General features: G+C 62.4%; 1 protein-coding gene across 1 annotated transcript in view; it reads left to right on the forward strand.

Moving 5' to 3' along the window:
• Window positions 1–14,492, forward strand: part of LOC138101927 (uncharacterized) — a 958,962-nt gene that overhangs the window by 14,650 nt on the left and 929,820 nt on the right. Inside the window, 1 exon segment of the mRNA XM_068999675.1 lies at window positions 10,036–10,045. Within this exon segment, the coding sequence (XP_068855776.1) occupies window positions 10,036–10,045 (10 nt within the window).

Below are 14,492 nucleotides of genomic sequence, written 5' to 3' on the forward strand. Positions count from 1 at the left end.
TCCTCCCCTCCAAAAATCGAGGTTCAGCCCAAATAATGCAGATTCAAACCAAAAACTCCGAGATTCAGCAAAAACTACCCTCCCCGGAGTTCCCTCTCTGTTTTCGCCACTTTGGGCTGCGGGTCATTTTCCCTCTCTTGGCTTCTGGGGTCCTATGTAATTTGAGGTTCCCCCCTATCCAGTGTTCCTGCCTTCTCTGGGCTATGAGGGGTCCGGGGAATCCCAGGGGTCCCCCCTTTCCAGGCTCCCCACTTCGGTGTCCAAGGGGTCCCTGGTTCCCCTGCTCTCCATCCTCCCCCTCCCTTCAGGCTGCCCAGGGTCCCCCAGCTGCGGGATCGCCCCTCTCCGCTCTTCCCACTCCGTCACTCTCGGGCTTCCCCCAAACCTGGATCTCCCAGGCAGTCCCCGAAACCGGTGTCCCTGAAACCGGTGTCCCACTCACTCTGCACTGTCACCGGGTGATCGCCACATGGTACCAGAGCCTGACCCAGGGAGACCAACCCACACGTGGGGGGAGACCCCGCATCCCCCCACCCACGGCCGGGGCTCTGCTGTGAGCCGCCAGCGGGAACCCCCCCAAAAAACCCTCCCAGGGACCACCCAAGATATTTGGGGCAAGCTTCCCCTCCCCAGTCCCCTGCGGAATGCAGGGGGGGCGATGATCCTGGGGCAGGGGGGCTGCAGATACGGGGAGCGATGGACGCACGTGCTGCCTCCTCTTCCTCCTCCTGTTCCTGCTCCTGCTCCTCCTCTCTCCCTCCTCTTCCTCCCACTCCTCCTGCACTTCCTCCTTCTGCTCTTCCTCCTGTCCGTTCTCCCCCTTCTCCTTCATCCCTCCTCCTCCACCCCTGCTCCTCCTCCCCCCAGGGCCAGTGCCCACCCTTGGCCCCCTCCCCCCAAACCCATCGCATCCCATGGGAGGAGCAGGGATGGAGCTGGGGCCGGTCGGGCTGGGGCAGCGCTGGGCTCTTGGCTGCTCCCAGCTGCTGTGGGGGAAGCCAGGAAGGGGAAAAGTGGGAAGATTGTTGTGTGGAGAAAAAAGTTTGGGGCTTGTGGTCACACTAGCTGGGGACTTGGACCCCTTTGGTCTCACCGTGGGATCCTGGAGATTTTGGAGGGGGGAATACAGAGATGGGTGGGGGATCCCAAGGGATTTTGGGGACAGGGTGAGGGGTTGTGGGAGCCACTTGCTGGGGGGGAGTCAGGCCACAGCCCCCTGGGCTGGACTCCTGGTTTGGGCATTCCAGCTCCCGTTTTCTGCTCTCTTCCTCCCTTTTTCCCACCTCTCTCAATATTTTCCCATCGTCCTCACCACATCCCTGAGGCACCCACATTCACCCGAGTCCTGCTGGCCCCCAGACCCGTGAGCTCCCAGCACCACGAGTACCACCAGTACGGCCCCAGCTGCCAGCACACGCCCCATGGCCAGCGCCGGTCAAGTGCCGTCAGCCCCAAAGCAGCCAGGCTGTGCTGTGGAGGGGTCCCCATGGCCCTGCCCCACGCAGCAGTGGGAGCACCAGTCCGGACCAGTGCAGAGCACGGGTGGGCAGCATCAGAACCCATGAAAGTGGGTCCAGCACAAGCCATTTAGAACCCTGAAAAGTGGTGGAAAGCATCAGGATCCTCCCAAAAAAGGGCTCACCTCTGCCTCCTAAAATGACCGGGAAATCTCCCAAAGGAGTTTACAACCCCCAAAACTGGTGGAAAGCAGCAGGATCTACCCTAAAATGGGCTCCCCATGTCCTTCCCTCTGGAGCCGCACTCCAAGTGCAAGAGCCAGGTGTGTCCCCCCTCCCAGTAACAAATCCCTCAGGATTGGAGGGTGCCCCAAAACCTCCTCAGGAACCGGATCCCCCAAACGTCCTCATCCCAACATGTGTCTGTCTCATTCCAGACCCCATCCCAGCCACCCTCCCTCTCCCAAATACAGCCCCATTCTTAGGGGGCTGGAGCTGCTTCAGGAGGCACTGGTGAGTGCAGGGGATCCTTTATCCCCCTCGTTCCGCTCCAAGCTCCCGAGGGCAAAGCCCTGGTTTCTAGGGCTGTGCCCGCTCCTCAAATCTCTCGGATTTAATACCCAAGTGTGGCAGGGACACGGCCCCGGGAGCTGCGCTAGTGCCCAGCGGTGCCTGGGAGGATCTGAGGGGAGTCCATAAGGACTCCCCCCGCACCCATTGCTTGCGCACGAAAAGCTTTTTTAGTGCATGGCAGCAACTTTTCGTGGTTTCTGGGCTCGGCGGGGCCGAGGCGGCGGCAGCGGGAGCCGCGGGGCCCGGCCCGTGGGGGCGGGCGGGGGTGAAAAGTGCGCGGCGACCCCAGTGCGGTGCCCGAGGGCTGAGCGGAGCTGGTGGGGAACAACCCCCGGAACCCCCCGGTGCCCGAGGGCTGAGCGGAGCTGGTCGGGAACGCCCCGCTCGTCTCCGCCGCTCCAAGCCGCTTTCCCGGCTCCGGCTGCCGCCGCCGCCCGGCCCCGGCGCGGTCCCGCGGGGTCGCCGCTCGAGGCGCAGCTGGAGGGGCTCGATCCGGGCCGCGCCCCGCCCGTCCCTCGCTGCGCCTCCTTCAGTGACTCGGGGCGGCCGAGAGCCCTCGGGGCGGCTCCAGGAGACCCCAGAACTCTCGCCGGCTGCGGCTCTTTCGGTGACACGGGGCGGCCGAGAGCCCCCGGTGCTGCCCCGACGGTCCCTCGGTGCGGCTCTTTCAGTCACGGGCAGCGGCCACTCCCGGTGCGGGGTTTTTGTCATTTTTTTATTCTGTTCTCTAGAGTTTAGTCCATTCCCACCTCCCATCCCAAGCCCCTCCAGTGCGGCTTTTTCACCACCGTCACCTCTCGCCGCTCTCTCGGGGCAGCTCTTCAGTGACTCGGGGCTGCGGAGATCCCCGGGTGAGGCTCTTTCGTTGCATTTTATTCTATTCTCTCTATTGTTTTTTCTATTCTCACCTCTCACCCTCCTCGGCGCTGCCCTTCTGGCCACACCCGAGAGCGCCCGTCCCGCCGTGCGGCTCTTCAGTGACACCGGGCGCCGCGGACATCCCGGTGCAGTTTTTTAGTCTATTTTACTCCATTCTCTGGATTTTATTCTACTCACCCTCCGCCCGTCCCTCGGTGCAGCTCCTTCAGACGCAGGCGGGGGAGACGCCTCTCGGTGCGGCTCTTTGATTGTATTTTATTCTCTTCTCTGTATTTCCTTTCGTTCCCAGCTCGCCCGTCCCGCGGAGCGACTCCTTCAGGGACCCGGGGCGGCACAAACCCCTCGGGGCGGCTCCAACAGAGCCCCGCCCGCCGCCGCTCCCCGAGGCCTCCCCGCTGCTCCCCGGCCATCGGACACCGCAGGCCGACCCGGCCCCTTCTTCTTCTTCCTCTTCCTCCTCCTCCTGCCGGGATTCAGCCCCCGCCGCCGCCCGGCTCCTTCTGCCGCTCCTGCCCGGCACGAAGCGGCGCTGCCGCTGACGGGGCCGGAGCGCGGCTGCCCCGCGACTGCCCCGCGCCTCAGGGCCGGGCAGGGGAGTGACCGCACGGCTGCGGAGGGACCCCCGCTGGACACGGCAAGGATTCCTGTCCCTCCGGGGGAAGCACGGACTCACCAAAACTCCCATCCCTTCTCCGTGCGCCGCTGGCCAGAGGAGGGGGGGAAACGGGGATTGCGCTGGAGTTTTACATTCAATCCTTACAAAGCAGAGTCACAGACGGAGCTCCGCTTTCAGCTTCAAACGAGGGAATCCAACGGGAGCGCTGGCGCTTCTGTAACCTCAAACTGTTCCTTGATACTCGACACTTTAGTTCTGGCCTTAGGAAGCCCTGCAGCAGCAATGTCTCTCTCAGCCACTGGTTTCTGGCTCACACCCAGCTCGGAGCTTGGACAAGAAACCCAAAGTCCCAGAAGAAGCTCTGCTGTTACTTTCTTTTTTCAGAGTTCTTTTTATTATATTTTACATACCATCTATATTTTACTGGATTTTTTTCTTTTTCTAAAATCTCGTGTTTATTCTCTCTTTGCCCCCTCCAGCCCTTGTCCCCCTCCCGGAGGTTTGTGGGGCGCTGCTGTCCCTCAGCCCTTCCTGCCCCGGCACCCGCGGCCGCTCCGGTGCCCTCAGGCCCCGGCTCGAAGCGAAACCACAAAACCCTCTGGAAAGAAAGCCGGTCTGGGGGAAAACCCTGCAGGGGAGATTGAATCCCACAGACAGTGATTGCTGGGAGTTGGAGATTCCAAACGCTCCAAGGGGCCCGAGGGAACCGCGCTGCGGCCTCGGGGCCTCCCTGGGGCACCACGGGGACCCCCGAGCAGAGCGACTCTTCCCGCCCCACAAAATCCGCAGCTTTGGGTCAGCTGAGGAAAAGAGCTGGCAAAAGGGGCTGGAAAGGGGCTGGAGCCCGAGGGGACCCCTCAGCCATGGCCCAGAGCAGCTGCAGGAAAATGCCCCGGAAACCAAGGAAATCGATGGAAGTAATGAGGAATTTTGGAACTCTTCCCGCTGCTGTTTCCAGAAGGTCCCGGCCGGGTCCTGCCGGGAGGAGCCGGGGGTGGGGAGGGGCCTCAGGGCTTAACTGGGGAGAAAAGTTGAATTGGGGCAAAGAAACTTTAATGGTGGAGAGAAAATGTGAATGGAGGGGATTTGAATGGGAGGGGATGGTTTGAACTGGGCAGAGAAAATGAAGTGGGGGAGGAGCCCCCCAGCCCTCGGCTGTGCCCCGAAGGTGCTGCCAGCGGTTCCCCTGCTCCCACCCCCCGGGCTGGGGGCGTGGAGCTGCTGCTGCTCCCCGGGAATGCCACGGGATAAAAACTCCACTCAAGCTTTTATGTTCCCAGTCATTCCCAACAAGGTCCCACTTGCCCCCAGCATGGTCCCAGTTGTTCCCAGTCATGCCCTGTATGGTTCCTTTCACTCTCAGTCCCTCCCAGTAGAGTAAGGTAGGGCCCCAGTCACTTCCAGTATGAACCCAGTCACTCCCAGTCAGTCCCTCTGATGCCTTTTGCCCCAGCATGGTCCCAGTGCTCTAAGCATGATCCCAGTATGAGTCCAGTCACCCCCAGGATGATTCCAGGTAACTTCCCAGTATGAATCTGGTTTGATCCCTCTCACCCCCAGTATGATCCCAGTCACTCCCAGATGCTCCCAGCACTAGGCCAGTCACTGCAACATGACCCTGTCACTCCCAGTATGATCCCAGTATGACCCCAGTATGGGCCAGCTGCTCCCAGGATGATCCCAGTTGCCCCCTGCATCTTTCCAATTGCGCCCTTTCACCATCACTGTGGTTCCAGTCACTCCCAGTACAATCCCAGTCATTCCCAGTATGATGCAAATCACTCCCAGTATATCCCAGCAGCACCCATTGGGCCTCAGCATGTTCCCAGTAGCCCTCAGTGTGGTCCCAATATATCCCAGTATAATCCCTGGTGTCCCAAATCTGGCCCTGCCCAGTCCTGATCCTGGTCCCAGTGTATCCTGGTGTCCCATTCTGTCCCAGTCCATCCCATTCTGTCCCAGTCCATTCCAGTCCCTTCCCGGCAGCCACCGCCGTTTCCCGGATCCTTCTGCCCTGCACCCCCCAAAGCTGCCCCCCCGCCCCCCAAGATGCCGACAGGGATCGGGGGCTTCGTGTTGGGCTTCGTCTTCCTGGCGCTGGGGCTCGGCTTCTACCTGCACAAGCAGGTGATGGGAGGGGCCCGGGGATCGTGTCCCCCCTCCCCCGGGGCTCTGAGCTCCCCCCGGGGCCCCCCAGCCCGGTGTCACCCCCTTTGCTCTGCCCACAGAGCTCCTGAGCCGCCGGCGGCCGCAGCCCCTCCCCGTGGCCTCGGGCCCAGCCGGGACCCCTCGCCCCATCCCCGCGATGATTTTGGGGGGTCGTGTGTCCCCCCCAGCCCCGCTGTCACTCTGCCCCTGCCCGGCTGCTCCCAGTGTTCCCAGGAAGGCTTCCCAGTTCGCCCCGGTCCCGTTTATTGGGGAACAGTGGGAAGGGACTTTGGGGGATCCCGCGGGGAGACCAAGAGTGGAGGGGGCAGAACCGGCCCCAGGATGGATCGGGAATGGGGACCCCCGTGTGTCACCCCTGTGTCACCCCCCCCCCCGGGGAGGCCTTGGGAGGCACCTGAACCCCAAATCGGCACCCAGCGAACCCCAAAGGCGCAGAGACCCCCCCTAAGCCGCCCCACAGCCCCCAACGACCAACCAAAATCCCCCGCGAGTATCAGATAATCAGAGCAGGCGTTGAACAACCTTCAGCCAATCAGAGCGCGCGGCGCTGGTGACTCACCAGTTGCCAGGCAGACCCGCAGCGCTCAGCGCTCCCCACCCGGACCCCACCTGCGCCCCCCCCTCGCCCCCAGCGCCCCCCGCCAGGGGAATTTGAGGAGGGGGCGCGTGGGGGGCGCCCAGGCCGGGCCCAGAGCCCAGCGCTGCCCCAGCCCGACCTGTCCCGGCTCCGTCCCGGCTCCTCCCGCGGGATGCGGCCGCGCTGGGAAAACGGGGGGCCAAGGGTGGGCGCTGGGCCCGGGGGGAGCAGGAGAAAGGATGGGGGAGGAGGAGAAGGAGAAGGAGGCATCTTTTAATGATATTTTATTGAGTCTCATTTTTTAGAGACCAGGATCAATACTCCCCGGCCGTCAGGGCGAGTCCCTCAGGGCTGCGGGGCCCTGCTGCCGGCTCACCCCGTGCCAGCCCAGCGCCAGCGCTCAGCGGGGCTTTGGCTTCCCGTGCCCTTTCCCGTGTCCCCAGCCCAGCGTCACCACCCCCGTCTCCCCAGGTCGTGCCCCACCCCTGCCCCCCTCCCCCTTTGTCGAGACAAGGAGGATGAGAATTTCCCCACCATCCACCCCAAGAGTTCCCCCGAGGCCATTTCCTCTCCTGCTTTCCCTTGGGAGCAGAGCCCCACCCCTCCTGGCTGCCCCCTCCTGTCAGGGACTTGGAGAGAGCCAGGTCCCCCCTGAGCCTCCTTTCCTCCAGGCTCAGCGCCCTCAGATCCCTCAGCTGCCCCTCAGAAGTCCTCCAGAGCCTTCCCCAGCTCCATTCCCATCTCTGGACGTGCTCCAGCCCCTCCATGTCTTTCTTGCAGTTTGAAGCCCAATCGCTGCCCTGTCGCTGCAGGTGCCAAAACCGCAGGGAGACTCCTTGGAAATGGGGGTAGAGAGGAGCCCTTCAAAGGGAAACGTGTGCAAAACTGCTGCCAATGGCCGAGCGGGTTTGGTGTGGCTGCGGGAGCAAGAGATGCTCCGGGACTCCGCCTCGGTCCCGGAGCGGAGCGGCCCGTGCTGCCCCGGGGCGCGCGGGGCTCGGCCGTGGGGCGCGCGGGGGGGAACGGACACACGGGCACCGGACACACGGACACGCGGACAAACGCTCCCAGCGCTTCAGCGGCAGCAGCGGCAGCAGCGGCAGCAGCGGCAGCAGCGGCAGCAGCGGCAGCAGCGCAAAAGCAGCGAGTCTACGAACCCTCTGCGTCCCTTCTCCTGCTCCTCCTCTCCCTCTCCCAGTGTCTCGCACCCTCTCCCGCTCTCCCTTTGGTTCCCCAACCCCCCCTCCCGCGGCCTCCCTCTCCCCAGGCCCGGCCGGGCCATGCCCCCGGCCCGCCCCCGGCCCCGGGCGGGGCTGCCCCCTCCCCGCCCCCGGGCGTCCCGCCGCGGTCCCGCCTCCGCCCGGCTCTCGCCGTCCTGGCTGTGGCGCTGCTGGGCGGGCATCAGTGCCTGGCTCCTGGGCACCATCGCCAGCCCCTGGCTCCGGCTGGCCCGACCCCGGCCCCGGCCCCGGCCTCGGCTCCTCCCGGGGCCCGCCGGGGACACAGGCGGCGCGGCCGCTCCCGCCGCCTCCGCAGCGTCTTCCCCGCTCCGAGCTCCGCCGCTCTTGAGCGCGGCCGCCGGCCCCGAGCCGCCGGTGGCCTCTCCAAAAGAGCTCCCATGTGCGGATGGCCGGCCCGGGGCGGTTGAGCGGCGCTCGGGGGCCGTTCCTGGCCCCGGGCCGAGCGCTGACGGCCGCGTCTCGCGGGCACGGAAGGCGCAGCAGGGCCTGAAGGAGCGCTACCGGCTGGGTTCGCTGCTGGGGCGCGGCGGCTTCGGCAGCGTCTTCGCGGCCACGCGGCTCTCGGACGGCGCCCCGGTGAGTGGCGGGGCCGGCGGCGGGCGCAGGAGGCGGGGGGCAAAGGAGGAGGAGAAGGAGCATGGGGCTGGGCACGGCGGGCGGCGAGCTCAGCCCGCTGCTCCCCTTGCCTTGCAGGTGGCCATCAAACGGGTGCCGCGGAACCGCATCGGCCATTGGGGCGAGCTGGTGAGTGAGCGAGGGGCAGCGGGAGAAGCCGGGGCGCGACGGGCGGGGATGAGCCGAGGCCCGGCAGGGTGGAAGCCGCCAGAACGCCTCGAGGGAGAGCGGCCGTGGGGCCAGCGGAGCGCGCAGAGCGTCCCCGGCTGGCTGAGGGCTTCCCGAGCCCCGGCACGGCATCAGCCCCGCTGACGGCACCGTGCTCCTCCCGCAGCCCGACGGCACCCGAGCACCACTGGAGATCGTGCTGCTGGACAAGGTGTCCGCTGGCTTCCCTGGCATCGTCCAGCTCCACGAGTGGCTGGAGCTCCCCAACAACGTGCTGATGGTGCTGGAGCGCCCGGAGCGGTGTCAGGACCTCCTTCGCTTCATTCGGGCACGGGGCTTCCTGTGCGAGGAGGTGGCGCGGCACCTGTTCCGCCAGGTGCTGGAGGCCGTGCGGCACTGCACCAGCTGCGGGGTCCTGCACCGGGACATCAAACCGGAGAACATCCTGGTTGACCTGGCCACCGGGCAGGCCAAACTCATCGACTTTGGCTGTGGCACCTACCTGCAAGCTGCAGCCTACACCAGCTTTGCAGGTGAGCCCATGCAGGGGGAGGCTCCTGGTAGCGGCATCTCACAGCCCAACATCTCACAGCCCAAGCCGGCTGTGGCAGGGGGGATTCTCCCTTTTGCTGCCAGTCATGGCAGCCGGAGTCTTCAGCTGAGCTGCTTTTGAGCGGCGCTGGCTGAGGGGCCATCTTCCAGCCCTGCTGGCAGCCTTCACCAGCCACTCTGCCCAGGACTGGCGCTGGGGCTGGGGCAGCCAGCGCCACAGAAACACCCGTGGGTGAGGGTAGCAGAGAGGGGGGCCCAGAACCTGTGCTCCAGCCCGTTTGGTGTGCAGGCGAGACAGGGCTCGGACTGCTCTGCTGCCCGTGCTTGCCTTGGCTTAAGAATGGTTTCTGGGGCAGTGCAGGCAGGGAGGATGAAAGCGTGGTTTTTCCCCAGCACCAAGTGGGTTTTTCCTTTGCATGGAATGCTCGGGCCTTGCCAGGGCTTCTGCTGCCCTCTTGCAACACCAGCGGCTTCTTTTCCAACCCCCAGTTTGTACGCAAGTCCCAGGTGCTGGCCAGATGGCAGCGGGTCACGCCGCGTGCCGCTGCTGTGGCCCCCGCATGCCCAGGGATGCTGGGGCGAGGCTCTGGGAGCAGGCAGCGTCCCCCTGAAGAACTCCATCTCTATTCCATAGGAACACCATCCTACAGCCCCCCGGAATGGACCCAGTTCGGCTGGTACTACGGCAAGGCAGCGACCGTCTGGTCCCTGGGCATCGTGCTGCACCAGATGGTCTGCGGGGAGCACCCTTTCAGGAGGGGCTGGAACAGCACCTGGGGCCGGCTCTCGCTCCCACGACGGCTCTCTCCAGGTGGATCCTCGTCTCTGCAGCACGGGGGGAATAGCAGTGCTGGGAGACAGCAGCGGGCTCAGGAGCATCCCGCAGTGGCAGCTGCTGAGGAGGTGGCAATGTCCTGCTCTCCTGCTCTCCTCCAAAAGACAGAATTGATGGCAAAGTTTAGGCCCAGCCCTGAGCACACGCAGCACGGCCTGGTCATGGCAAGAGTGGGGCAAAGCGGACAGGAGCCTTCTGCAACTGACTGGCGCTTTCTGCTTTCTCTCCGCAGAGTGCCAGAATCTCATCCGACGGTGTTTATCCGTGCTCTCCTCGGAAAGGCCCTCATTAGAAGACCTGTCCTGTGATCCTTGGATGCAGGATATTCACGTGCCATAGGAGAAGGGAGAGAGCCACACGCACGCTTTGACCCAGGGAGCCGGTAAGTTCCAGCTGCACACGCGCCTTGGCAAGAAGCAGCAAAGAAAGGCAGAGATTTTGTCCTGCCTGAATCGCTGCGCAGGGCTCCTCAGCTGGGCACGCGCAGCCCTGCTGCTGGAGCTGAGCTGCTCTTCCCAGCACTGGTGGCCCCCACGCCAGCTGCTTTTGCTTGTCCTTCTTCAGCGACAGCCGGGGCCCTGGGCAGAGCACTGACAGCCTGCTCCAGCCCCAGGGAAGAAGGAGCCCCTGGAGAAGCTGTGCCAGGTGCGGCTGCTGCTGCTGGAGACATGGAGGGTGGCATCAAGGATGACAAGCTCTTCCTCCACCTGGCAAGCTGAAGATGATGGACTTCAATTGTGGCACCTTCTCCAAAGCCAGGCTCCACAGCGAATTTGCAGATGAGTCCACACGCAGGGGGATGCTCCCAGATTTGTGCATTGCACAGCCTGGCCGGGAAGCAAAGGTTCCCCCCTTTGCTGGGGCGGATGCAACCAATTCTTCAGTCGGGGGATGGGCTGGGCTGGTTTTGAACTGGGAGTCTGCTCCTGGCCCTGCCAACAGCCCCCAGCACCCACCGTGGCCCGCCCTGGGGCTGGGGCAGCCAGCCCGACACAAACAAAGCCCCATGGTGGGAGCAGAGGTTGGACACCAGAAGCTGTGCATGGGCTGCTTGGCTCTGCAGGCAATGAAGGGCTTGGGCTGCTCCACTGCCCTTGTTGGCTTTGGGCTCAGCATGACTTTTGGGGGCAGTGCAGGGGGAAGGCAGAAAGCGTGGGCTGCCGTGGCCCGTGGGTGGGTTTTTCCCTCACATGGCGGGCTTGGGCCTTCCTCAAGGCCCCAGCAGAGGGAAGATATTTTACCTTTTTCCTTGTTTTCCCTTTTTGTCTGTAATCTCTTTTCATTGATTTATGGTTTGGTTTTCCAAAGGAAGCGTTCTAGGTGCTGTCTGGTCCGGATGGCGAAGTGCTTGGGAGCAGCTGTGGCGTGGATGGGACGTGCCCTTGGAGAAGGGCGGAGGACACCGTTTGGGAGCAGCTTTTCTTCTGGCGGCGGGAGGCGTGAGGTGGGTGCCCGTCCTCTTGGCATGGCTGGGATAAGGGCTTTTGGGAGACGGCAGCGGGCGCAGCAGCATCCCGCTCTGGGCAGCTGCTGAGGAGGTGGCTGTGCCACGGCCGGCTGCAGGCTGGGCACGTGTCCTGCCCTCCTGCTCTCCTGCCAGAGGCAGCAATGCTGGGCAGCTTTGGGCAGCGCTCTGAGCGTGGCCAGCACGGCCTGGGCACCGCGGGCGGCTGGGACAAGGGGGACGGGAGCCTTCAGCTGACGGGCGCTTTCTGCTTTCTCTCCTTGCAGCCGGGCTCTGGGGATGCTGAGGCTGCTCTGGGCTCCGCCAGGGCTCTGCTGCGGCTCAGCCCCGGGGCCACGAGAAGCCAAAGAAGAAACGCCGTGACCTGCAGCAGAGACGTGCTTGAGCAGCTCGGCAGTGCAGCTCAAGTTTGCAGAGCGTGCACCTCCAGGGGAAAATATGACACCCCCCCAATAACAAACTTGTTCAGTAACTTCTGAAATGAAATCAGTCTGGGATGACCCCCAATGCCATTTTTCAGCTTGCTCAAGCTGAAGCTCAGCCTTTCTCTGAACAGTTCTCTCCCCCACCTGCCTTTTGCTCCACAAGTGCTCCCTCTTTCCCCCAGTGAGTTCCCAGCTCACCGCAGTCCCCATTGCACTGTAGCCTTCCTTGATGCCCCTGGCCATGAGGAAGAGTGAGCCCCAGGTTTAGGGAGTCATGTTGTCACTGGCTGAAGAACAGCAATGTCTCAGAGCTCTGGTGAGATTTGGGGGTCATTCAGAGCTGCTCTCCAGGCCTCAGCTCTGCTCACTGCTGGGTTCCCACTTCCTTTTCCTCGTTCTTCACAGAGCAGGATGAGCTCTGTGAATGCCCTTGACCCTCGCCACTCTTCCCAGCCCAGCCACCCAGCCCAGTTAGGCTTAAGCTGGAGCTTCTCTGTCTCCTCTGGCACCCCAGTGCAGTCCCCTCTGCGGGGAGCAGCAGCCCCAGAGCGCAGCACACAGCAGTGCTGACCACACCTGGAGCAGCTCCCTGCAGCCATGGCCTGGCTCTTTGTGGCAACCAAATGCTCCCTGTGTGCAGCTGTCCCTGGAGGATGGCCCCAGGGCAGAGCCCAGCCGGGCTCCCACTGCATCCCCTGGAGCCTGGGGCAGACAGCACTGGCAGAGCTGAGGTTCATGGTGAGCACCCAGAGCTGTGGCTCACAGTCGGTGTTTGCAAGCGTTGTGATCTCATCTCCTGCAACCTGTGGGGAAAACGAGCTGTGCAGCCAGGCCAGCGCTGCCCCTCTGGGCAGGGACGAGGCTGAAGGCCTTTCCTGTTGCCAAGGAGGCGGCATTAAGCCTTAGCGGGGCCTGGCAGCTGTGGAGCCGGATCTCGCCCGCTGTCCGGGACTCGCTGCCCACCAACCGCCCCCATCCGCCGGCTCCGTTCTGCAGGGACAGAAGGCTCTGGCTGTGCGAGGGTTTCCATCACGTCTGTGTACCCGTGGCTGTGGAACGCACATGGAGAGGGAAAGTGTCAGCCACGGTGCTGGCACACTCCTTCCTTTCCATACAGGACACGTCCCTGCGCACCCCGTGTGCGGATCTATTCAAAGGAGAGGCGTGGATAGAGATTTCCCACAGAGCTCTGACTCTGGCGGAACTCACCTTGTCAGCCAGCAGCCAGGGCATTTGTTTCCCAGCTCTGTGTCAGTCGGTGCCCCAGAGCTGAAGGGAGCAGCATTTAGAAGCAGTTTCCAGATTTCTAGGCAGGCAGTGGAGCTGACAAGCATCCGTGCAACTCGCTGTGTTCATCGGGGGGGGCTGTGGCTTCTTTGGGAATACGGCACAACGGAGACACGAGACTTGGAAAAATCCCAGCTCTCTGTGGATTTGTGCAGGAGGGGGAGCAGCAGAAACACTTTGTGTCTGCTTGTGGGGACACAAGGTCCAAGGAGCGGGGCTGGCAGAGGGTGACCTGGGCTGCTGGCAGCTCAAGTCCCGTGTGTTGCGTCTGCCTGAGGGAAAGTTCACGGGCCTTCCAGGGCTGTGCTTTGCATTGGTAGCTGGACGGGTGCTGGTAACAGAGCGGTGTTCTGGCTACTGCCCAGCAGCGCTGTCCCTCTGCCATTCCTTCCCCCATCAGAGGGGATGGGAGTGGGCAGGATCCTGGCAGGGGACACAGCCAGGCCAGCGGACCCAAATCAGCCAAGGGGATGTTCCAACCATATGACCCAGATCAGATGTATAAAGCAAAGGGAGAGAGGAGGAAGGGCACCTTTTCCCCCAGAAGCTGAAGTTTCCCTGAGTGTTCCAGTTCCAAACTGTTGACCCTTTGTGGAGGCTTAAGATTGTCACCCTGTAGTCTTCCAGTCACCCTCTAGCTGTAGAATTTTAGAGCAGTCAAATTAATCAAGTTCACATTTTCTAGCTATTGCTGTGTCATTTCCTTGATATCCATGCGAGAGGGGACACAGTGATGGATGGGTTTGCATGGGAGCTGCAGAGCCCTGGAATGGAGAGCCTGAGTGTCCCAGCAGGATTTGCAGGAGTGTGGAGGGCAGCTGGAAAGAAGATGGTGGACAATATTCTCCTGCCTCCATCTTCCAAGGAAACTTTGATTCAGTCACTGTCTACACCATGCCATGGGGCCTCCAGAGGCCCAGGGAGGTGTCTGGGTGGCCCCAGAAGGCGCTTGCAGAACCCTGGGGCAGCAGGGAAGGGGCAGGAGCATCCCTGTGGTGCTGGGAGAGACACCCAGAGGGGGCCACCCCTGAGGCCCAGGCAAGAGCTGCATTCAGGCAGCCAAATTCATGCAGGGTCTGCCCAGGCGCTGCCAAGGACCAGTCCAGTGAGCTCCTGTCCTCTTTCACCGCTTTGTATTTTCTTTGTATTTCTTTGTATTTATTTCTTTGTATTTATCCTTATTATTATCTTTGTATTTGTTGACCCTCAAAATGCCATTAGAAATCATTTTCCCTCAAAATAAATACTGACTTATTTTAGTGTGCTGCTTTGGACAAATTTGCAGGAAAGTATCCTCTGACAGAAGGCAGGTTACAACCAGCCCTCTCCCACCAGGTCTGGCAAAAAATATTTTCCTCTGAGGAAAGTGAAAGAGAAAAAGAACCTATTTATTTAACAAACACACAGCAAAAGGGTAATAATGCTGAATACTAAAACCTCTCGCTGTGGAGAGAAACTTGGGAAGATTTCAGAGTCCTTCTGTAGGTGTGCTCTCTCTCCTCCTCCTTGGAGCTGGGTTGGTGTCCTCCCAGGGCCTTGGTGGAAAATTCTCCTGGTGTGTTCTGATGTTGAAACAGTCCAGAAGAGAAGAAGGGAAAAAGCCCAAGTCCCAGGAAAACAAACTTCAACTCTC

This window comes from Aphelocoma coerulescens, unplaced genomic scaffold (genome assembly GCF_041296385.1).
Source record: "Aphelocoma coerulescens isolate FSJ_1873_10779 unplaced genomic scaffold, UR_Acoe_1.0 HiC_scaffold_56, whole genome shotgun sequence".
NCBI classification, from domain to species: Eukaryota; Metazoa; Chordata; class Aves; order Passeriformes; family Corvidae; genus Aphelocoma; species Aphelocoma coerulescens.